We start from the raw sequence: 23,376 nt of genomic DNA, 5'->3' as shown, positions 1-23,376 counted from the left end.
GAGCTACACGGCTATGACAGTGCTTATGTCCTGCTTGGTGGATGATTATCTCATCATGTCTCGCACTAAAAACCATTTGGGGAGATGCGAAGGCTTCAAATGGCCCCGGTTAAGCAGGGCACTGTATGGCTGACCCAAGGCTTTTTCACAGTTTGACATCTGGACTTTCCAGTGCCGCCAGAAGGTAGTGAAAGCCACGAAAAAGAGCCTTTTATAGTTTTCTGGATTCTTTTGCATTCCTGAGGGGCTCGCGAGTTTACAATCTCCTCCTAGCTGACTGCCTTAGTGCTGTTTGAACAAGCTTGCACATCATTATCACGGCCACCGCCGCTGCCGCTAGGTGCTAGTGTTTTTGGGCCCTTTAGGACTTTGCACTCATGAACAAATTTACTGGTGCTTCAGGGTTCTGCCAGCCCAACAATGCGTTTCCCCTCGATCAATTATTTCTTAAGAAAGCAATCGCGTCGCCAGACAGTTACACATGTCCAGCTCCTAATGCCAAGATGCCATGCAGCCATAAAAGCGAATAAAGATATTATGGGACTCATTCAAAGCTAGATTTGATCCTTAACTACAAGTTTGCAACATTCTGAATAGTCCTCTGATCCCTGGACAATGATTGAGTAGTCCCTTGCCAAGATCGGAAGATTGCATTCGCGGCACGGTGGCAGTTGGCCAACCGCTACTTAAAATAGTTGAAATTGCACTTTAAAATCCTTGCAACGCTAGGGTCATTTACTTTTGCCGAAGCCCTTTACCTCCAGGCTCGCGTTGCGCCACGTACCTAACTCTGGAGTTTGGCATCAAGATGGGGCAAAAGCAGCAACTTTTATCCTAAAGGCCTCCACTTCTTTGTCTGCTGTTTGCGGATTCTGAACAGGGTTTGGATAGATAGAACTGTAAGGGGCCAGGCGTGTGCTGCGCTCGCGTGGGCCAATGGGGAGAGGCAGCAGGGTTGTAGATGCCGAGCAGGGAATAATTAAACTTAATAAGGAGTGCATGAGCAGCCTAGAACGCAAAAATATATATTTATAGTCATTTCTTCATTTCAGGACGAAGTTGCCCCCGCGGGGCACCAGAGTTGCCCAGTGCCCGTTGAGGGTACAGGCTGATATCCAAGGGCTTTCAGGGCATCTAGCTAATAAGGGTACTGTGGCCTAGCTTGGCAGCTTTTACAGTGAACTATAGTACTGCAGGCAGCGTCAAACTCGTGTCTAAGTGTATGAGGTGAAGAGGACATCGTCTACGCCATACCGCCACGGTAGACAGAAGACCGCTAACAGCTCACAGTAGAACAGGGTAGCTAACGCCGCTTAGGAGCTTTAATTTAGCCACCCTGTTGACCTACAAATTCCTTCAAAATCGCCTGGACCGGCGCTCCAAAAGTCCGAAGAGGCGGCTCTTGCGGTGCTCTTGGCGTGTTCTCTGTTGGAGCTTGTTATTTCGTGGACACAACATGAACTTTGTTCAAAGCCAATTACTGGGTTGCAGAGACACAGAAACTGTTTGGGAAATTTGCAAATGTGGCACTCACACTCGGGGAAATAACGGATGCATTGCCAGCACTGCAGTTATCCCGGGAGCACTCCCCTTAGTGTGTAGTTTTGTCGCGTTGCTTGCAAATACGACACGTCTTGCTTGCGCTCACGCAAATTTAAAGTTGCATCAACTCAAGTAAGTCATAAAGAGATCAGAAAGTATGCCATAAGGCTGCAATGTATTCGCAGAACAAGTCTGGAAGTGTGGAACAGGGTTGTTTGGTGCATTGTTGTGCTTTCAAGGTGTCGCACACGAACCCTATCCTCTTAGGACTTGAATGGGAATAAATAAAACTGCGCTACTGCAGGGAACAATAGCACTGCACAACCTTTGTCGCTACAAGACTCAAGCATTCGTGCGCAACTCAAAGGGATTCTTCTCGAAAAAGCCAGTTGATCAAGAGCTGTGGGTAATCCTCGTGGACTGGGAAGTTCACCTCTGTTTACTGTTAATATAAGGGATGACTAGGATATTCGCGACTCCGAGAAAGTCTTCACTGCAGGGAATAGCAAGTCTTTTCTTGTTACAATTACCCTTTCTTCGGAGGCAGTGCAGCTTCGCGGAAGGCTGTGAAGGCGATTGCGTGAGGGAGCTGAAGGACCTCCCAACCTTTTGCTACAATGCTGTTTTGGAGGACTACTACAATCTTGTTCAAAAGGAATCCGTTTAAATGTTGTCTTTCGGGCATCCCTGTGGACCGGTCACCGCGGAGCAGCTAGAGAGGCACCAATGGATCTTCTTTGAGGAAAGCTGAATATGCAACAATCGGAAACAAAAGGTTTTACAGACTCTCCACAACGAGGCCCAACTACCTCGTTGTCCTTCAGCCTTTACTTAACTTTGCCTGGCTGGCCAGTCTTGACTCTTTTTCTGGTCGGCCCGGTTTTCCTAAAGGATTCTCCTGTGTTCGTATGCTTCGTTGCCCACGTGCTGGAGTTTAGCCGCTTGTGAATTCTTCATCTACAGCCTAAAACTACAGTAACATGCTTTGTAATGGCTTCAGATAGTAATCTGGGCAAAAGAAGGCTAAACCGCCCCCCCATACCAAGCAGAGCAAGCCAATCTTCAAGGTGTGCCAACGTTTAGTTGCCCCTAAGGAACGGCAAGAAGGCCCGGAGAAATATGCTGATATGGACAAAGAAACTTATCCAAAAGTTTTGCAGTCATTGGAGCCTTTCAAGAATTCTGAATAATTCAACTAGCACTATTCCACGGGGGTGTGCTGGCGGTGACGACACAGCTTAGCCGCCAGCGCTGTCCCAGAGAAAGCGACAGGGCAAGAAGCAGCGATCTTGATGGAGAAGAGCCAAGATTTTGAAAATTAATACAATATGATCAAATTGCAGTAGAAATGGGTGCAATTTGCAAGTAGAAATGCAGCGCGCAGTGCATTCAACAAGCCAACCAGCTTCGTGTGGCCCGGACAAACCACCAGGAGAACCACAGCTTGCCGAATTACGCTACCTAGAATTTGGATTTCGCAGAAAACAAAATTAGAATTCTGTCTCACGTAAACATGTGTTAAAACGCACATTCTTTTTGTACCTGTTTGCGGCGCGTCTGTGTGCAAGGAGGGGGGCGCCCCCCTGGCGGTCCTTGCGCCTCCGCAGCTGCTCTCACTGGTGGCTAAGATCGCTGGCAAGCCTCAGCGTTCTTCACTTTAATTACAGGAGTGAAAAACTAATGGCTGAATTGGTGCTTTGGCAAACATTAATTTTCGTTTTGATGCGTAGCTTGTGAAAGACTCCCCGCCAGACCGCTCGTGGCGTCTCAGGTTGAGACCGAAGTTGTCTCGGCGTCGTTTTCTTATTTCTAATTCTGTTTCGAGAACTTTGCTTTAATATAAATTTGCCTCTGGCCTCGGTTTTTTTTTTGACTTTTTACCTCCATCCCTGCTAAGTTTGTGCAGGCAGTCCACAGTGTCTAGGTGTTGTGGTCTTTTTGTTCCAACCAACCACCCCAAGGTAGCGGCGGCCTCGTCCAGCGCCTCCGCCTCATCCCCCATAGGTCATTCCCATCGGGCTACAAATAGCTTTTCAGATTTTCCCAGAGGTTCTCAGGGATCTGCAAAAGTGGAAGGAGCCCACAGAGATGCCGGCACCGACTCGAGCCACGACTGCAGCCGAGGCCGCCGCAGGGCGCGCAGGACAGGCCGCCCGCGGCAGATCTTTGCACAGGAAAGCCGCAGCAAATCCGCAAAATGTTCTTTGCTGTGCGGGTTCCGCTTTAAGGTACACTTTGCAGCGGCGTCTGGGGCTGTCGCGGCTCTTGTTCGTGTCCATGGTCACTTTGGTGTTCACCCGCGGCGCGTTCGCAAGCGATACACCCCAGGTCCCGCCGGAAGACAGCAAGTTTCTAGCCCCGACTTTGCCGAGTTCCGACGCAGCAGCTTACGGAGAAGCTGAGTCTGCGGGGGGGGCTGGAGATCAGCAGCAGCAGCGGCGCGTGGAGGCGATGCAGCAGGTGCTGCCCGCAGCAGCGCGTTTGGCCGCAGCGCTGGGCACGGAAGAGGCGAAGGAGCTGCTGCAGGTCGCCGAGGCCCTCGTGCCGCAGCCAGGAGTGACTGTGCATCCGAAAGAGTTGGAAGCTGGAGCGGAAATCCTGTTATCTGCGCTGAGCAGCTTGCAAAGCCTCGCAGTGGCTCGCGCTGCTGCTCTCGCGCAGCAGCAGGAGCAGCAGCAGGGCTCCTTCCCCGAGCTCGAGGTGCGCGAGCCGCCCCCCCAGAACTCCGGAAAAGAACTCGAAGTGATCGACGTGGCAGACGAACTCGAAGGCAATGACGCAGCGCTCACTTTCCTGAAGCTGCATCGCTCGCTGGGGGAGGCGGCGGCGCAGCTGCAGTCGAGTTTCGCGGAGGTGAGCCACGGTGTACAGACAGCTCAGAAGTTCCGCACCGAGGCCGACGCACCCGCCCTCGCTGCTGCTGCTGCTGATCTCGAGTTGCTGTCGCACATTGTGGGGTCTTTGGAGCATTTGCAAGCTCTGGCGGTTCCAGTTCGAGACCGGGCTTACGACAGCATGCGGATCGTGAAGCTGCGGCGGGGGGAGGAGGTGCTGCAGCAGGTGGAGGCGGAGCTGCGGCTGCTGAACATCACCAAGCAGCTGGCCCAGGAAGCAGCAGCAGCAAAACCTGCTGCTGCAGCAAAACCTGCTGCTGCAGCAAAACCTGCTTTCCAGCGCATGGAGGAAATTTCCGCAGAGCTCGAGGCGCTGCTGAAGCAGCTGCGCGCCGACGTCGAACAAGTCCGCAGCAGCGCCACAATGAAGGAGATTTCGCTCGCCAGTGAGCAGCTGGAAGCAGCAGCAGAACGGGCCCGCAGCCTTCTTGGAAACCTGAAGAACGAGGCCCAGTTGCTGCCCCCGCTTCCAGCCCGAATCCAAAGCAGCAGCAGCAGCAGCAGCAGCAGCAGCAGCAGCAGCAGCAGCAGCAGCGAAAGGTCCATTGCAGCGGAGGCGCAGCGCCACCACCAGAACATCCTCGCCGGCGCCGCGGCCGTGCGCAGCGCCCTCGAAGGCGCACGCGACAGCATCCAACGCCTCACCAGCAGCAGCAGCAGCAGCAGCAGCAGCAGCAGCAGCAGCAGCAGCGGCGGGGGCGGGTTCAAGAGCAAGCTGCAGCACGTGGGTTCCTCGATTTCCGCAGCACTGATGAGCAGGCTGGGGGAAATCTCGAGCCAAATGGAAAGCTCGCTGCAGCAAACTGAAAGCCTCATGCAGGCGCTGCCCTCAGTGCAAAGGCCAGAGGCTGCACTGAACAGTCTGCAGCGGCTGGCAGAGCTTTCCGTGGAGTTGGCGCGGAAAAAAGAAGAGGCGCAGCTGCTGCTGCTGGAGGGGGAGCTGGTGAGGGCGCTGGACAAGGACGCGCAGCACTTGGCAGCAGCAGCAGCTTACTACGCCGCTCACGCCTTCGATCCCGACTCCCGGGAAGCTGAATACATGCAAGGAGATCACAAACAGTTCAAAGAAATGATGGAAATGCTCGGCAGCGCAGAGTCCGTCGTAGACGCAGAAGACCTCGTTTCCGCAGCGCGCTTCGCTGCGGCTTCCATGCGCGACACTCTGGCGCAGCGCCGCAGGAAGGACTGCGAAAAGCTGCAGTCGGAGCAGGCGAAGGGCGAGCCGTGAGCTCCTTCGCTGGAGTTCCGTTTCCATTTCTTCTTTAGTTGCATTCTTCTCTTCAATTCTCTTCTTTAATTCCATTATTCTCTTCATTCGCTCCTTTAATTGCACTACTTCGTCTCAGTTGCTGTGCAACTCGAGTGCATGCCCGCGCACTCAGGCAGGCTGTGCCCCCTTGCGCGAAGAGGAACGGGGAGGCGCAGCTAAAGTAATTGGTGTCTTTTTGTTCAAAGATGAAACTTGGGAAATGGCTTTCCTCTAGAGCGCAAGCCCCAGCGTTTGCTGGTCTTCAGATTCCGTGCTGCTTCCTTCCTGCATGCATGCAGGGCTTGAGAGCTTTCTCGCAGTGCTGCAGCTTCCTCACTTAGTGCATGCGGCGCTCGACAGCCTTCCGCGTAGCCCAGACGCTAGAAGGCTCTCGGAAGTTTCAGCGGCTGGACTTGGCCGCTATGAGCTCGTCTCATTTCGTTTTGCATTGACCGCCACTCAGTGTTTCTTGCCAAGCAGCTTGCAGATGTTCACAAAAGAAGTAGCTCGAAGGGGTTAAAAGCACTTCAAATAGACAAATAAAAGTGTAGATGGTCGCAAGAATGCGAAAAAAGGAGTCTCAGTGGAATGGAAATCACATGTACTTGCATGCGAGCTTTCCTGAGGCTAAGAAGCCAATCACCAGAGCCAAGTAATGCTTTCCAGTTCATTTCGAATAGAAAGATACATCACCGCGCAATAGCCTCGCCGACTGCTTGTTACTTAGAGACTTTTAAGCCCACTTGGTAACTTTGTGAAGTTACTGCTGTACTTGTGGCTTCCGCCTGTCACCTGTAAAGAGCTTTCAGCTGACCCGCTGATTTCGGTTCTTCTAGAAATTCAAAAATAAGGGAAGTCTGTTGAGGCCGCCCGAGCAGCGAGTGGAGCACTGGCTGCTGCAGCTTTCCGATTTTCAAGTTTCTGCACCTGCAGCAGCGCAGCAGCAGCAATCCAGATTGACAATTCTACTTAGGGACTTATGGATAGGCATATGTGCTTTGGCTAGCGACAAGTACTTGTTTTCCTCTCAGAGGAATCTCTCAGTTCTGCTTTCTTGTGACAGATGTCTTTAATATCTTCTATGCATGCACTGCGGATCAGAGGTGCTTGTTCAACGGAACTATTCAAGTTTAGCTTTCTAGATGCGTCGCCGTTTGATTATTTGCACTTCAAAAGTGTAAAACAAGAGAAAGCACAGACGGATGTCTTTAATATCGTCCCTTTAATGGCCTTCCCAGTGCAGCTTTTGCCCTTAGCAGTGTTTGTGTCTGCATGCGTTTCAGACCTCCGGCCCAATTTCCAGTTTGTGCAATACAAGACCTCCAGCTCGCAGGCTAGTTAGTAGCAGCTTTCGCCACAACTGTTGAAGAATTAGGGGTGTATTTTCTTTTATTTTATACTTTTGAATTGCAAATAAACAAACGGCGACGCATCTAGAAAGCTGAACTTGAACAGTTCTGTTGAAGAAGCACCTCTGAGCCGCAGCGCATGCATTCCTGAGCCAACGAGGCAGCGGCCCCGCAGTGATCTCAGCACTTAGTGGCAAACTGCTCCTCTACTTAATGCCATTCAACAAAATTAGGATGCAAAAAAGACGGAAAGCGCGATCTAAACTGCGTGGCAGTGGCTGCGGGGTGGGGAGTCCAAATGGATTAGGAAACAAGCTCTAAATCTGAAAAGATCCAGAGTTTGGGCTGGTAGAGTTTCTGGGACTGAGCGCCGAGCAGGTGCCGCCAGCATGTCCTATTTAGGAGTGCGCAGATAACAGCTCACATCAACAGCCAGCTGCTGCTGACGCTGCAGTTGCTGCTGCTGCAGCTGCTGCAGCTGCTGCAGCAGACGTCTGCACTGTCTGTCCATACAGCCTATATCACACTTGCACGCTTCGCAGGGGCCCCTCCAGCTTCCAAATAGCTGAAGCCGGGGGGCCCCTGGCGAGGCTCGGGGAACGGCACAGTCAAGGGGCCCTTGCGAAGCAAGAAGAGTCCGAAAGAAGTGCAGCAAAGAGCCAGAAACAGAAAAGCAGCAAGTCTTAGCAGCACAAAGAAGGAGCAGCAAACCAAAAAACGGAAGGAAGCAGCTGATCTGTAGCCGAGATGAAAGGTGACAATTGCGTGCCGCCCAGGCAGCAGGCGTTTGCCGGCTCTGACGGCTTCTTCAAGTCCCGCTGCTGCTGCTGCTGCTGCTGCCGCTGCTGCTGCTGCTGCTGCTGCTGCGGCTGCAGGTCGCCGCTCCTGTTGCTGGCAAAACAGCAGGCCGCGCCCACCGTGCAAAAGCCCTGGCAAGCCCTGTTGTCCCGGGAGAGTGGCTTCGTTGGAGTTTGCGAGTTGGATTGGAATAATAATTGGAGTTGGAGTTAGAATTGGAATTAGAATTGGAATTGAATTAAAGTTAAGTGGAAAGCCCCCCCCTTTGGAGCTTGTAAGCCTCGAACTCGATGGTGTCGGCGAGCGAGCGCATTGCTGCTGCTGCTGCTGCTGCGTCCCAGAGGGTTTTGGCGAGCTGCAGCTCCTTGCGGGCGCGGAGGTACTGCGCATGCAGCTGCAGCGCAGCAGCACTTTGCTGCAGCAGCAAGCTGGCTGCATGCACGCGGGAGTCTATGTCTTCGACTTGCTGCTCCAGAAGCCCAGTGAGCCTCTGGCGGGCAATTTGCCTCGCCAGGCTGTGGCTGGCTTCTATGAGCGCGCCCAGGGCCTTTTTGCTGTGTTCCAAATCCTTAAGAATTTGCTGCCCGGGGCCCCCCCTCTCAGCAGCAGCAGCAAGCCCCACTTCGAGGGCCCCTATGAGGGCCTCTGCGTCGTCGACCCGCAGCAGCAGGTCCTCCAGGGCCCCCAGGGTCACCTCGCGGCTCAAGAGCCCCCCCCCGCTGCTGCTGCTGCTGCTGCTGCTGCTGCTGCTGCAGCAGCCCCGCCGCAGCGGCGCTGCGTTGCCCTTGGCCTCCGCCAATATGCTGCGCACCTGGGCCTTGTAAGGCGCGCTGCGCAGCCCCACACGGCTAGCTGCTATGGCTAGCCGCTGCAGCTTTGCTGCTTCGAGGGCCTCGCAGGGGGCTGGCAGCTGCAGCAAACTGCCCCAGCACTCGTCTAAGTAGCTAGCTATCACTGGCTCTTGTGCTGCAGCTAGCGTGGCTAGCTCCAGCAGCCGCCCCAAGTTCCCCGCAACCCCCAAATCCGCCAGAGACCTTTCGTGCAGAGTCAGCAGCTGCGAGGCATTCAAGAACAAGTCCTGGGCCTTTTCCAGGGCCAGCTCCCGCTCCTCGGGGCCCTCTGCTGCTGCTGCTGCTGCTGCTGCTGCTGCTGCGGGGGCGCCGCGGGGCTCGCCCTCCCGCTGCAGCAGCTGCTGCTGCTGCAGCAAGTGCATGTACCCGTCCAGCAAGTCCAAGTCCCCCTCAGCTTGTCTTGCGAACTTGTCCCTCCTGGCTGCCAGCAGCGCCCGCACAGTCTCTGTGATGTTGCGTTTGACTTCTGCTGCTGCTGCTGCTGCTTCGGCCCGCGCTGCAGCAGCGCGCTTCATGCAGGCGAGGTCTGCTGCTGCTGCGGCCAGCAGCGGCCACTGCTGCTCGTCGCCGAACTCCTGCTGCTGCAGCAGCTGCTGCCGCGCCAGCTGGAACTGCCGCTGCAGCTGCTGCTCGCTCTCCTGCAGGGACTTCAGAGTCTGCACAAAAGGCCCTGTCTCTGCTTCAGCTTGTTGATTTGCTGCTACTTGTTCAATTATTTTTTCTTCCCAAGTTTCCAAAAAGCAGCCATGGAATTCCCGCTGGCTGGCCTCCAGCAGGCTGGCTTCTTGCACGGCTGCGTCGTGCAGCAGCCGCAGCAGGCTGAGGGCCTCTTCTGCTGCTGCTTCTGCTGCAGCGGCGGCCAGTTCCGGCGCTGCTGCTGCTTCCCCCGCTGCTGCTGCTGCAGCAGGCGCCTCCACTTGCTGCTGGTACAGCAGCAGCAGCTGCTGCGCCTCCGGGCTGTCCACGGCTGCTGCCAGGCTGCTCACTACGGGCTCGAGGGCTCGGAGGGCTTCGAGGCGGCCGAGGGCTGCAGCAAGAGCTGCGTCGCGCCTTTCCCACGCCTGCTGCTGCTGCTGCTGCTGCTGCAGCAGCAGCAGCGGGGACCGCCCAAATGCTGCTGCCGACACCGCCAACGCGAGACAAGCCAGCAGCCCCAGAGACAGACTCCGCCGCGAGCGCCCGCGGGGCCGGGAGAAGCCCCGGGCCCGCCGCCCGGCGCCTGCTGCAGCAGCAGCAGACACGGGAGCGCCTGCTGCTGCTGCTGCAGCGCCGGAGCGGCCCGCAAGAGCAGCAGCAGCAGCCCGGCCCCCCGGCAGCGCTGCGGCCGCGGGGGCAGCGGCGGGATCGCGGGGAAAGAGCGCGGGCTCTTCGTCGAATTCGTTCTGGAAAGTAAAGATGTCCGCCGTTTCTGCTGCTGTTGCTGCTGCTGAGTCCGTGGGGATAAACAAATGCTCCAGAGTGTTGGTCTCGGGCAAGTCCGCAGCAGCCACGCAGAGTCGCGGGAAAGCCAAATTGCAAACGCAGCCCAGAACCCACAGCAGCGCGGGAGCCACGGCTCTTCTCCTCCGCCTTCGCCTCGCAGCCCGCACCATCAGCCCAAGAGTTCTACAGCCCGAAATGCGAAATTAAGTTAAAAAAAAACTCAGGGATGGTGCATTCCGAGGGAAGTCGTGGGCGCGGCGATCAGTCGGTGCACACTCGGCAACGAGCGCCTGGGGAAGCTGCTGCGGTTTCCTCGCTATTTCCGCCAGAAAGCCACCTCCAAAATCCATGATATTTACGAAGAAACATAAATGAAGTCAATTTTACTGCTCGTACCGCCTCGTCGCCGACAAAAACTGCGCGTTCAAGTGTCTATACGGCCTGGCATCGATACTCTGAAACACCGGTGAGGCATCGACTCGCCTTCCTCGCGGATGCCAAATTGAATCTTTCTCCTTTTCTTTGCATTTTTCCTGAAACGAAAATACTCTTTTGCGGTCACTCCATGCAAAACAACAGCCTCCTGCTTTCCCTCTGCGCCGCGTACAATGAAACCACTATGGCACAGAAACATACGCAAGAAGCACCTGCGGTCTTCAGCACTTCGGCTTTCGCAGTCTTGCCCTGCACAGTTGCACTAAACGCTGCAGATTAATTGCTTATTAACTTTAATTCGCATTTATTTTTCAAGAATTGTTTGGCCCTCCCTCACTTTCGCCAACAGATCCTCTCCCCCGGCGCGCTGTGGCCGGCCGTGGTAACGGACCAGCTTTCCATTGTTTGGCGCTTCACATTTGCCACATTAACAGCAATAAGTCCATTTAAAAGAGTCAATATTGAGTTAGTACTCCTAAATATTGCACTGGGCTTCGCTCAGAGGCTCTGCCCCGCCCCGGAACTGAAGACAGTGGGGCTTCAGAATAGCAAGAAAGAATTACTTTAAAAGAGCCAACGGCCTCCCCCACTCTCAGTGCCCATTCTTAAGTGCTAAGAGATCGCAGGGGGGCCCAGGGGCTTAGCAGCCCCGGCCCAGTTGTGTGTTTGTTGAGGAGTTTCGCAGCTCTATGCATTACCTCAGAAGTTAAGGCCAAAACTTGTTTTCTTGCGTAGCCACAGCCAAGATCTCGAAGAGGGTAGGGCAATAAACTCAGGACTTTAGTGCCATACAGAGACTCTGAGACGGCTTGCCTTTTCCCTGGGCCTCAGTGCCATTTGGGTGAATATTCTAAAAAGAATAGTGTGCAGCTCTGTTGTAGACATTTAGATCTTTTCGCTCTCAAGTCAACACGCAGCGGGATAGCAACAGTGGCTGTTTTGTTTTCTCACAGAGAATTCTGATAGCGCTCATTTCCCAATGTTTGTGGGCTCAGGGTCCATTGAACAACACTCCAGTATTCTATAGGTTGCCTCAAGACCATACATTCATAAGGGTCACCTGCTCCAATAGTGTTTTCTCTTTGATAATTAATTGTTAAACTTCTTTGCTTTTACTCTTTTTGTAGGGTAGCTTCGACAGGGCTCTGGCCTTTCATATATCGAACATAAACTCGAAGCTCTTGAGGCTCCAGCGGTACTCTTTAGTCATTCTGAAGCCGCGCTACACTGCCTTTAGCATCTACTACGCTGCTGCTTCCATCTTAGAGTCAAAACAGGCCACCACAGCCACTGGTTCTATACTCCGGGCTTTTTTAATCTAGGGAGTCTAGGTAGTCGCATGCCGAGATAGATCCTCGACAAAAACTTCTTTTGACACTCAAGTATTCCTGTAAGCCTACGTGAAATAGAGTAACTCGGGGTCAAATATTCTCGCAAGCATCAACAGCAGCAGCCAAATGAACTATAAGCACTGTAGAGACTTTATGGAGAATATATTAGCGCTTTTTGTGGTTATAATGCCTTGCAAATATCTTCAGCGTTCTCCAGCGAAAACTTATGTGATAATACGAAGCAGCCCCGTTTATATCCTTCATGCAATTTGCCCTGACTATTTCAGGTCCTAAGGGGGTCTTCTTACGGCAACACTGTCATTTTTCAATGTCTAAATTGAACGAAGAGGAGGGGTCCCAATGATTCTCTTTTCTACAGGCCACGTACTATCTCATTTGTCGAGCATAACGAACTTTAAAGACTCGTAGGCCATAATCTGTAAGACCACAATCCACCGGCCATGCAAGGACGTGGAAGCTTGTGGAAAAACTTCGCTTTGCTAGTGTGCGTCTAGTAAATCAACTTCAATGCATGTACGAAGACTGAGGCTTCTCTAGCTCCCACAAATTCCCTGTGTTTCCAGTTCCCTAGAGATATTGTAGAGCGCTGTGGTACACTGCGACACAGTTCGAGCCTTCAGGGTCGTATAATTCAGAATGTGCAGAATCGCGTAACGAATAAAAATAATCAAAAACAAAAAGGGATCAGTCCTCGTGGATTAACTCCTGGCATGCTCTGCAGCTAGGGGCAGAGAGCGGCGCCGGCAAAAGGCCCTGAAGCTGCTGTGTGCCGCGCGCCCACTCAACGAAACAACGGGAGAAGGAACATGCACTTCAGGAAATGGGGACTTACAAGAATGTTCATTGAATTTCTTTTCTCAATAATGTCTACATTTGGGAGTGAGGATTATGAGCAGACGCAGCGAAACAGCAGAGAGACGTAGGAGCCGAGCTGAACGTAGCCACTGTTACCTTTTCACTGCGTGGACATGCGAGGAGCTGCAGCCACAGTGCTTCTTTCAAGTCTCAGCTCTTTTCTGTATATGCGGAGTACAGCGGGCCCAATAGCCTGAGAACTAAGGCTAACTAAGTCTGTTTCTGTGTATACGAGATGCATTTATTACGTCAATCTACACATTTTAAAATGCCGAACCCTGAAGTCTTTGGGCTTCTTTTGGTTCCATGTGGCTGTGTCGCTGCGCAGCACACTTCTGGTCCTGAAGCAGGAGCCACGAGACATTGGCTTTCTCAGTAATATCTGAACCTCGGGCAAAAATATTCCATCTGCTGTCGGGCAGAGCTAGGCATAATAATACCTCTAGACAATTGGCGCCACATTTTATTCGTCGCTTATGTTAGAGAATCAATTGACTCTTAGGCTATCACTAAACCACCAGTTCAAGCGAGAAACGCAGCACGGGGCAGCAGAAGAGGCAACATCTCAAGTAACAGCAAATGCAGGAGCAACAGGAGCAACTACAACATCACGGCAGACACATTGGGCGGCAGTAGCAGCAAAAACCAGAGCATTGAGAGCAACTACAACCAAAACAGCAAACGCGAGAGCAGCAGCAACTGCAGCAACAGAAGCAGCGAAGTGCTTGGCTGCAAGAGCTGCAGCAACCGCAGCACATAATGAACGTAAGTTCAGCCGCAGTGGTAAGTGCAACATTAATGGCAGCTGCTGCAGCAGCAGCAGCAACTGCGACACACACCGCATGCGCGGAAGCAACAACCGCTGCAGCACGCAAATGCGTTGCTATCTGCAGCGGGACTTGTGGTACACTATGCAAAAGTCTGGCTGCGGTTTCCTGCGCTGGTGAGGAATTTAATTCAGCAGCTGAGCTGCTTCTTGACACGGTGAGGCTCTGCTGCTGTCCCACAGGGCCAAGCAAAGTTCTCCCCCGTGCAGACCGCTCCCCCAGGTGCTGCAGTGCTGCAGCTTTGGTCAAATTTCTGCTGCTTTTGACACTGACTCTATCAGCAAAATGTTTTAAAAAAGATTGAGGCCATCAGAGGAACGTCGGATTGGACTGACAGCTGCCAACTCCAACAGGCAAACTCTAGTAAGACTCCAGCCTTAGTGTCTAAGGCTTCAGATTTAGTTTCTAAGGCTTCCGAATTAGTAAATGCGCATTTCTTTGCTTCTGCATAGGCCACTGTCCCGCACTTAGGGGACTCCTCAAAGTGCCCGCTGTTTAGTTTAACTGTTTGTTTAAAATTGCGTTTTTGTGGAGTGACTCGTGGGGACTGTCGATACACCTCACGGCTAACAGCAACCAGCAAACCACAAAGAGCTTCTCCGCTGCTGCTGCTGTTGGCTAGACAGCTGCGCTGCACTTTCTAGACACATGCTGTGAGCTGAGACAAGCCTTTTGTGGTAATTGATTTATTTCAAGAACTCCTCTTTCGCCCATATTTCGACCGTTGCTGCGCATAAGGAAGTTCCCTTTACTTATAAAAGTGCTCAAAAATAAACTAGAAGGCCACTGCAGTGCAGCTAAATGAGAAGTTTCGAAATTCAAGAAATTCAGGAATTGTTGCCTCAGAGTGTGACGAGCGTCGTAGGGTGCATGCAGCACAAGAAGGGCTCGTGGCCGCCTCTGGAGCGCAAGTGTCCCGCAAATCTCTTTTAGGGGATTTAAATAAATAAATAATAATTAATAGTTGCAAATTTGACGCGAAAGAAGGAGAGTTTCGGGCTATTGTTTCGCGGCGTTCTGCGCGCAGCCAGCAGACCAGGACTGTGCCTAGGCGGCTGCGCAAGCAACTTCGGGCGATAGATTGCGACGGGCGTCTGCTTCTGCATGCAAAAAGTAGTTCTTCAGGAATATTCCTTTTGTTTCCTTTGAAAACAAAGGGTCAGTATGAATCTGTTCGTCTGTTGGCAGGTTCAAGTCGCGGTGTACGTACACCGCGATTGGCTGCACTGGACGCCGGTGTGATTCCTCCGCGCTGGTTTGGAGGGAGAGGGGCTTCATTTTTAGAGTTTTAGCGTTTTAGCGAGTGAAATCAGGTCAAATTAGGTTGGAAGGAAGCGGAAGTTGGGGAGTTTCGGTTTCAATGCGCAGCTGTTGGCGGGCTGGCAGCAGGTTGGGCTGCGGGCAGTCGCGCGATCTCCGGTGTTCCCGCGCGGATTTCGGAGTTTTTGGTATTTTTCTCGGAGTTTTTCGCGGAGTTTGAAGCGCCAGTGCAGCATGGAGGCGGCGGAAGTGAGCGGGGCGGGGATCGCGGCGATTGCGCACATCTGGGAGGCGATCTTCAACAGCCTGGGCGACTCCGCCTGCAGCCTCAAAGCCCTCGCCGCCGCCCCCTTCCCCCGCAGCCTCATTGGCTTCGCCGCGCCGCTGCTGCAGGCCGCCACCTTCGGCGTGCTGCTGTGTCTGCACTGCGCGCTCTTCACCATTTCCATTTTGCACCCGCGGGGGTCTTTGTGTCTGGTGCCGCGGCCCTTTGCTGCAGCAGCAGCAGCAGCAGCAGCAGCAGACTTTTACGAAGTGGAGGTCCGCTGCATGCAGTGGGCCTGTCTGTGTCTTTACTTGCTCACCACCGCCTTCCTCACTTCCGTCTTGCTGCCTTTTTCCGCGCTCTTCGAGCTTAACCGCCAATTTAGGGTTTAGGGTTTGCCCGCCAAACCCTCTTTTCGGGTTTCCGCCCCGCCCCCAGCCCGCGCCCGCACGCGCCCCCAGCAGCAAACCGGCCGGCTGCCCACGGCCTCCCAGCCGCCTAGGGTTTAGGGTTTAGGGTTTAGGGTTTGCGTGCGCTTGTTCCTGCAAGGCAGGTATCGTGCTGCAGCACAGCCGCAGCAAATCTTAATAAATAAATAAATAAATTTGCTTTTTAATTTAATTTTTTATAATTAATTGTGTCGCAGTGGCGGCGCAGCAGGTGCTTTGCGGTGTATGTACAGCAGCGGGATCGCACGCCAGCCAGCCAGGCCTTTGCATGCAGCAGTTATTACCATTTGCGCTGCTGCAGCAGCAGCAGCAGCAGCAGTAGCTGCAGCAGCAGCAGCAGCTGCTGCTGCAGCGGCGAAGGGCGCTGCTGCAGCAGCAGCTGCAGCAGCACCTGCAGGTGCCACAGCTGCAACGGCAGCTACGTCAGGTGCAGCAGCAGCAACAGCAGCAGCAGCAGCAGCGCGGGCTGCTGCTGCTGCTGCAGCTCCCTCGGGGCTTTTGCTGCATGCCTTGCATGCGCCTCATTTGTTTGCAAGTTTTGGGTTTTGTTTCGGGACAGACTAACGCGAGAAGTTCGCGCAGGCCTCGCGCAAACCCTAATTTAGGGTTTGGGACTCTAATTTAGGGTTTAGGTCCTTCGAAGCCACTTTTTAGTTTTTCAAATCCAAAATAAGAAGAAATAACAGAAGTTGCAGCAATTCGAAAAATCGACTGTCTCCAAAGGTCCATATTCATCCCTCGTTGCTGCTGCTCGCAGCAGCAGCAGCAGCAGCAATTGCGGCCGCAGCAGCAACGGCAGCCGCAGCAGCAGCAGCTGCTGCAGATGAGCAGCTAGACAGGCGAAGTTTAGCGCCCGCAGAGTCCCCAGGTGTACGTACACCGCAGCAAGAGGCAGCAAGCTAAGTTGAGGTGTACGTACACCGCAGAAGAGGCAAGAAGCAGAAGCAGCAAATGGGGAAAGCCGCAAAGAGAAATATAAATCTATTGGTAGAGGCTGGTCTGTTTCATTATCGCCATGAACTCCTCTTTGCTGACTGCAGACACAAACCAAACCCTAAACCCTAAAAGAGTGTATACACTTCAAAAGGCGGAAACTCTAGCCCTTGAATAAACAGAAAAGAGGGAAAGCGAATTCCGACTCGAGAAAAAAGGAGATGAACTGCATTTAAACTCAAAATAACAAAAATGAATTTTAATTTAAAAGAGAAATTTCAAACTCTGGAGTTATTTTCGAATTCTTTCCCAACTCACTTTCGCCGTCCATGTCTCGGTCGAATTCGTCGATCATCGCCTGCAGCTCTTCGTCTGGCAGATCTTCTCCCTGGAAAAGACCCAAATTGACAAAAACATTTATTTATTTATTTATTTATTTATTTATTTGTTTGTTTGTTTTTAACTTTTGATTCGTGCAAAGAGAACGCAAGCCCGAAGGAACGCACGCGCGGCGCGCGCTGCGGTGTACGTACACCTCAGCGCGGCCACCGGCGTTCAATTCAAGTTTCAGTTTCAGTTCCCGAGAGGCCATTAGAGTATATTTTTGTTTATTTTTGCTTCAATAATGCATTAATATGGAAATAATTCAACAATTTGCGCCACTTTGTCGCTTTATTTCCGCAAAATCCAATTTTTTCGCACCAACTCGCGAGCCACTCGCCGCAAATTCTTTATCGAAATCTTCCCCGTGTTGTCGTCGTCGAAGAGGCGGAAAGCTTTCAGCAGTTCCTCCGCAGGATCTCTTTCGAGGAACTTTTGGGTCACTGCAGACAAAAAGTTAATTCAATTAAATTTAATTCCATTAACTCCTCAATTCCATTTAATTCCATTAACTCCTCAATTTCATTTAACTCCATTAACTTCTGAACTCCATTTAACTCCATTTAATTCCATTAACTCCTGAATTCCATTTAATTCCATTAACTTCTGAATTCCATTTAATTCAATTAATTCTAATAATCCTTTTCAACTAGTTTGAATCAAACAAAAGATGAATTTGTTTCTTTTATTTCAATTAATGCACATCTTTAGGAACTGCGGCAGCCGATGGGGTTAGAGAATTAAATTAATTAAATTAATTTGAGTTATTTAACTGAAGTGGTTTAATTAGAAGGATAATTTAATTAAAATAAATAAAAAATAAAATTAAAAATAAATTTAATTGAATCAGCCAAGCTGTTGCGCGCGGCTCTCTGTCTTGTGCTTATTCCTTTTAATTTAATTCCAAAAATAAACTTCAAATTTAAATTCGTTTTAGTTGGAGAGAAAGAGATGCTACTGGATGCAGTGACTTCCAACCGCCCCAAACCCCAAACCCTAAACCCCAAACCCTAAACCCTAAACCCTAAACCCTAAACCCTCACTGATCTCTTCGAAGTCGCTTTGGGTTATAAAGCCTGTGTTTTGCTTGTCATAAGAACGCATGAGTTCCTGCACATAAGCCTTTTTGACATCAAACCCCAGCGCCCTCATGGCGACCTGCAGCAGAAAAAAGGAGTTTAAGTCGAAAAAACTGAAATTAAGAGGAAAAAAAGAACAAAAAAGAACAAAAAAGAATACAAAAGAATAAAAAAGAAGAAAAAAGAATAAAAAAGAAGGAAAAACGAAAGAATTCCCAAAAATGAAGAAAAGCGCCGCGCGCGCAGACCTGCGGTGTACGTACACCTGGAGTTTCAGGTGTACGCGCATACACCCGAACAGCGCGCGCACCTTCAACTCATGGTAGTCCATTTTTCCAGTTTTTTCGGAATCGAATAATTCAAAAGCTTCTTTAATTTCCAACTTCTGTTCTTCCCGCAACTCCCGACGCCGGGGGCCCCGAGACCCTCCTGCTGCAGCGCCGGGGCCCCGGGGGCCCCCAAAGGCCAGGGGGCCCCCCAGTTCGGGTTTGCGGCTCATGGGGAGTTTGGGGTGTACGTACACCCGAAACTGAGGCCAGGGGCCCCCGAAGCAGCGAAGGGAAAGCGGCCTTTGCTGCAGCTGCTGCTGCTGCTGCGCTTCGAGCTGTTGAACCGCCTAAACAGCTGCTGCTGCTGCTGCTGCTGCTGCTGCTGCTGCTGCTGTTGCTGCTGCTTCCCCTGCCACGAGCTGCTGCAGCACCACCGCTGGCTGCTGCTGCATTGGTGCAGCAGCTGACGGGGGGCCGGGAGGGGCCAAAACTGCGGAGAGAAATTCGGCGAAGTCCAAATTTGGATTTGTTGGAAAAAAAATTGCAAAGAAGAAAAAGTGAAGGCCGAGAGGGCGCAGGGGGCTCTGGGGCGCGGCGCTGAGGTGTCTGTACAGTGCGGCGGAGGCGAAGCCGCAGCAAACTCCGCAAAATGTATTAAATGAACTTCACTTCTTTTAAAAAGGAATTTAGAAATGTTTTGGTGGAAGTCTGCAGCAAAAGGAGGCGCCGTTGGGGGCGGCGGCGCTGCCAGCGGTGGAGGAGCCCCGGCGAGTGTTCAGGGGGGGAGTGTTGGCCGTTTTGGTCGAATTTTGAATAATTTTGAATTAATTAGTTGTTAAAAAACATTTAAATATATTTTAAAAGCTTTTAATTGTTTTTAAACGGAAAAAAAGGGCCCGGGAGCTCAGCTGCAGACACTGCGCGGCTGTCGGCGGCGACGCCGCCGCTGCATGCGCCCGCGTTGGCTGCGAGCCTCTTTTGCGGAATTTAATCTTTATTTTTCATTTTTTAAAAAATAAAATGAAATAATTCTCCATTTCTTCTTTTTGCAACTTAAAAAGAAGTGATAACTCCCGCCTGCGCCCCCAGCCGCCGCCCGCCGCTGTCTTTTTGCTTTTCGAATTCGAATTCAAATTCAGCTTTTCTGCGGTGTACGTACACCCCAGAACGCGCGCTGCTGCGCCCGGGCCGCCGCGCGCGCAGCTGGCGCTGATCTGCAACCATTAAAGTTCTTTTTGTTTCATTTAACTTCTTTTCTTTTTAATTTGAAATGGAAGAAGTTGCGGATGTGCCCTACGAGGGAGTCATTGGCTGGCTCCTCTGCCGCAGAATGCTCCCTGAAGACTACCACCTGCGGCTGAAGGGTGCGCCGCTGCAGCAAGCGCAGCAAAAGCGCATGCAGCAGCAGCAGCAGCAGCAGCAGCGGCAGCAGCAGCAGCAGCAGCAGCAGCAGCGGGGGCTTGAGCTGCTGCAGTGTGTTTGCTTCTGCGCCGCAGGCATGGCAGCGCACATAAACCTGGCGCTCGAGAAGCCCCCCGAAAGCCCAGAGGCCTCTCAATTCGTCAAAGAAAGAAAAGAATGCCATTTTGGATTTAAAGAAATAAACTCGTTGGTGGAAATCCTTCAGAAGGAGGGGGTGGGTTGGAAGTTGCGGTGTACGTACACCTCAGCGCTGCGCGGCGCCGCGCGGGCCGTTTTCCGCGCTTTTCCGCCGCGTCTTTTCGAGCTTTTTGGACTCCCGAGTGGCGTTTATTTTAATTAATTTGAATTATTAAAGTGGAATTCTTTTATTTAAAAATAAAATTCTTTTTATTTATTTATTTATTTCCGACTTCTGCGCGCCAGGCGGCCGAGGGAATCCTCGCGAAAGCCTTCGGCTCTGCGGTGTACAGACAGTGGCGCCGCCTGCAGCGAACTTTCCAGCAGCAAAATTTGCACTTGGCGGACATTTCTCGGTGCGTTTTGAAGCAAAAAAAGCCAGAAAGCTGTTTTTAAACTTTATTTTTAATTTTAATTTCATTTAATTGCATTTATTTCCTTTTTTTTCCACTTAATTCGCTCAACTTCCACTCTTTTCCGCCTCTGCTGCCCCCCGCAGCGCCCTCGCCAGGGCCGCCAACGTCCTCGTGCCCGCGCAGCAGAAAACGCTGCAGCAGAAGCAAAGAATGGTATAAGAAATGAATTTAAATAATTTTAATTAATTTAAATAATTTTAATTTAAATAATTATTTAATAATAAATGCTTTTTAAATATTTAATTACTTGCAAGTCTCCTGTGCTGCTCTTTGGAATAGAGAGGGCCTCGCCCTTGCAGCAGGAACTTGAATTCAGTTCTAGGAAGCATGCTGCTGCTGCTGCTGCAGTTGCTGCTGCTGCTGCTGCAGTTGCTGCTGCTGCTGCTGCAGTTGCTTCTGCTGCTGAGCGTGCGAATCGCTTCGCATGGTTTATTTTGGGACAGCTTTTGTGTCTCCTTTTGCTGCTTCGTGTCTCTTAACTGTTTGTGCTTCTCCCTTATCTCGCGGCATTTAACTAACAGCAGCAGCAGCAGCAGCAGCAGCAGCAGCAGCAGTTTTGTGGCTTTTGTGCTGCTGCTGCAGCTAGCGGACAGCGAGAAGAAGGAGCAGCAGCTGCAGCAAGCAGCAGCAGCAGCAGAAGAAGTGTACAGGCAGCTGTGCACGAAGTATGGCATTGAAGAAGCAGCAGCAGGAGATCCGCTGCTGCTGCAGAAGCAGCTCCAGGTGTACGTACACCGCAAGCTGCCCGTGCGGCTGCAGCAGGCGCAGCAGCTGCTGCAGCAGCAAGGCGAGCAGCTGCTTTCCTTTTATCAATCTTTTGCTGCTTATGCAACTTCGGGGGCCCCTCTTAAGGAGGGGGGGGGCCCCCTGCTGCCGCTGCTGCGGCTGGTTGCTGCAGAGGGCAACATGGCGGTGGCAGCAGCAGCAGCAGCAGCGCCGGAGATCCCCCTGCTGCAGCAGCAGCTGCAGCAGCAGCAGCAGCAGCAGCAAGACGCAGAGGCCGCAGCGCACATCGAAATTCAGCAGCAGGGAGAAGAAGGGGCCCCCCAAGAGGGGGCCCCTGCAGCAGACACGCGAGGCTGGATTGTTGAGGAGGGAATAGAGGACAGCAGCAGCAGCAGCAGCAGCAGCAGCAGCAGCAACAGCAGCAGCAGCAGCAGCAGCAGCAGCAGCATTAAAGATACGCTTCTGGGCAATGACACAATTAGGCGGCAGCTGCTGCTGGAGCTAATGGAGCTGCGGGGCTTCCTCTACAGCCGCGTGCTGCAGTCTGCTGCTGCAGCAAACAGCAGCAAAAGCAAACAGCAGCAGCAGCAGCAGCAGCAGAACTGGCAAGAAACCACCTTTCTCCCGAGTGAGCTCCAGAGGAAAAAGGAAGAGGTAATACACCCTAAACCCTAAACCCTAAACCCTAAACCCTAAACCCTCATCGCTCATATACAGGCCGCGTCTGGGAGCGAGCAGCAGGAACCTGCTGCAGCAGCAGCAGCTGCTGCTGCTGCTTCTACTGCTGCTTCTGCTGCTACGACTGGTGGCGCATTTTGTACCAGAATATACTCCATGTTCCTCCTCTGCTGCTGCTTCTGCCACTGCTGCTGCTGCTGCTGCTATTACTGCTGCTGCTGCTGCTGCTGCTGCTGCTGCTGCAGTTGTTGGGGTACCAGGACTGCGTGGAGCAGCTGCAAGAGCTGCTGGGGGGTGCCGAGACACTGCAGCTGCTGCAGCTGCTGCATAACCAGGCGGCACTAGACTCGTAAACCCTAAACCCTAAACCCTAAACCCTAAACCCTAACTTCAAAACCTACGCTTCTAAGATGAAACCAAAGCTTTTATTATGGAGCAGAGCAGCCCTGCTCTTCAAGTGGCCGAGCAGCTGCAGTGGGCCTGCTGTCCTTGCATCTGCTGCTGCTGCTGCTGCTGCTGCTGCTGTCGCTGCTGCTGCTGCTGCTGCTGCTGCTGCTTCGCAGGCTATCGAATGAGGTTGCTGCTGCTCGGGCGGCTTGTCAGAAGCCCCTCAGTGCTGCTAAGGAGCAGCGGAGGAAGCAGGCGACGCTCAAGAGCGAAGTAAGCTGCTGCTGCTGCTGCTGTTGCTGCTGCTGCTGCTGCTGCTGCTGCTGCTGCTATTGCTGCTGCTGCTTCTGCTGGCTAGTTGCCGGCTGCTTCCCGCGCTGCAGCTGCGTCTGCTGCTGCTGCTCTGACTTTGTTGCTGCCTTGGTTGCGCTGTCACTGTTTGCTGCTGTTGCTGCTGCTGTCGCCGACGCTGCTGCTGCTGCTGCTGCTGCTGCTGCTGCCGGTTTTCTGCTGCTGCAGGTGGCGGCAGCAACTGCAGCACTCGAGAAGCAGCGGCGAGAGCTGCAGCAGCTGCAGGAGCTGCTGCAGCAGCAAATGGCATCAGCAATTTGCAGAAAAGTGCGGATTACGGGCATACCGAGAGAGCGGTTGCCGTGACTCTGGGGTGTATGTACACCTGATTTCTGGATTTAGGGTTTAGGGTTTAGGGTTTAGGGTTTGCGGGTCAGGCCACGAGGTGACAGCGAAAAGACGGGACTGGCTTTCGCGTGGACAGCCTATAGCTGAGGGTTTAGGGTTTAGGGTTTAGGGTTTAGGGCTGCAGCGAAGGCGCCGTGCCGCCCTGCGGCAGCCGCAAACCCTCATTGCAATTCCCAAACCCTGCTTAGAAGACTCAAGGCCCCTGCAGTAAACCCTAAACCCTAAACCCTAAACCCTAGGCCTTGGCCAGCAAGCCAAGGAGTTGCTACCCGCCATCAAGAGGAGAAATTGGAAAGAAATTGGCGGATTTGTAAATCAAAAATAATAAAATGATCCTTAAAAGGGAATTATTAATAAATAAAAGTCCAAAAGTGAACTTCTGCGCAAAAGCCGCGACTTTTCAACTTCTGTTCTGAGGTGTACGTACACCTCAAACTGAACGTGCGAGTGATGACTGCTCGAACGACTAGGAGCCAAAAGAGTGGATAATTAACAAATAAATATAATTTAATTGAAAATAAATAAATAAAAAACAATAATTTAATTAGTTTTGTCAAAGATGGATCAAATTATCTCTCTGAACTTCCTCTTTTTGGAGTTTCCCAGCGGCACCCGTCGCCGCCGCCTCCCCGGAACAAATATATTGTGCGGAAACATTTTT

General features: G+C 52.2%; 5 protein-coding genes across 5 annotated transcripts; 3 read left to right on the top strand and 2 right to left on the bottom strand.

The window, feature by feature from the left end:
* Positions 1-3,630: 3,630 nt before the first annotated feature.
* ENH_00079900 (hypothetical protein, conserved) lies at positions 3,631-5,664 on the top strand (the record flags this gene model as incomplete). Its single annotated transcript, XM_013583205.1, has 1 exon — positions 3,631-5,664. The coding sequence occupies one exon, from the start codon at positions 3,631-3,633 to the stop codon at positions 5,662-5,664; it is 2,034 nt and encodes a 677-aa protein (XP_013438659.1).
* A 2,412-nt stretch (positions 5,665-8,076) lies between these two features.
* Positions 8,077-10,275, bottom strand: ENH_00079890 (hypothetical protein, conserved; the record flags this gene model as incomplete). Its single annotated transcript, XM_013583204.1, has 1 exon — positions 8,077-10,275. One exon carries the CDS (start codon positions 10,273-10,275, stop codon positions 8,077-8,079), a length of 2,199 nt encoding a protein of 732 aa, XP_013438658.1.
* A 4,793-nt stretch (positions 10,276-15,068) lies between these two features.
* ENH_00079880 (hypothetical protein) lies at positions 15,069-15,491 on the top strand (the record flags this gene model as incomplete). The annotated part of the gene is made up of 1 exon (XM_013583203.1): positions 15,069-15,491. One exon carries the CDS (start codon positions 15,069-15,071, stop codon positions 15,489-15,491), a length of 423 nt encoding a protein of 140 aa, XP_013438657.1.
* A 1,038-nt stretch (positions 15,492-16,529) lies between these two features.
* Positions 16,530-18,272, bottom strand: ENH_00079870 (centrin, putative; the record flags this gene model as incomplete). Its single annotated transcript, XM_013583202.1, has 5 exons — positions 16,530-16,582; positions 16,800-16,869; positions 17,184-17,305; positions 17,906-18,020; positions 18,252-18,272. 5 exons carry the CDS (start codon positions 18,270-18,272, stop codon positions 16,530-16,532), a joined length of 381 nt encoding a protein of 126 aa, XP_013438656.1.
* Positions 18,273-19,480: 1,208 nt separating this feature from the next.
* ENH_00079860 (hypothetical protein, conserved) lies at positions 19,481-22,673 on the top strand (the record flags this gene model as incomplete). Its single annotated transcript, XM_013583201.1, has 7 exons — positions 19,481-19,846; positions 20,056-20,165; positions 20,309-20,378; positions 20,808-21,605; positions 21,875-21,978; positions 22,193-22,289; positions 22,536-22,673. The coding sequence occupies 7 exons, from the start codon at positions 19,481-19,483 to the stop codon at positions 22,671-22,673; spliced, it is 1,683 nt and encodes a 560-aa protein (XP_013438655.1).
* Between the last annotated feature and the right edge of the window lie 703 nt (positions 22,674-23,376).

Source organism: Eimeria necatrix, genomic scaffold (genome assembly GCF_000499385.1).
Source record: "Eimeria necatrix Houghton genomic scaffold, Enh_scaff85, whole genome shotgun sequence".
In the NCBI taxonomy this organism is placed as follows: domain Eukaryota; phylum Apicomplexa; class Conoidasida; order Eucoccidiorida; family Eimeriidae; genus Eimeria; species Eimeria necatrix.
The sequence above is the reverse complement of the archived record's forward strand: the minus strand, read 5'-3'. Positions and strand labels throughout refer to the sequence as shown.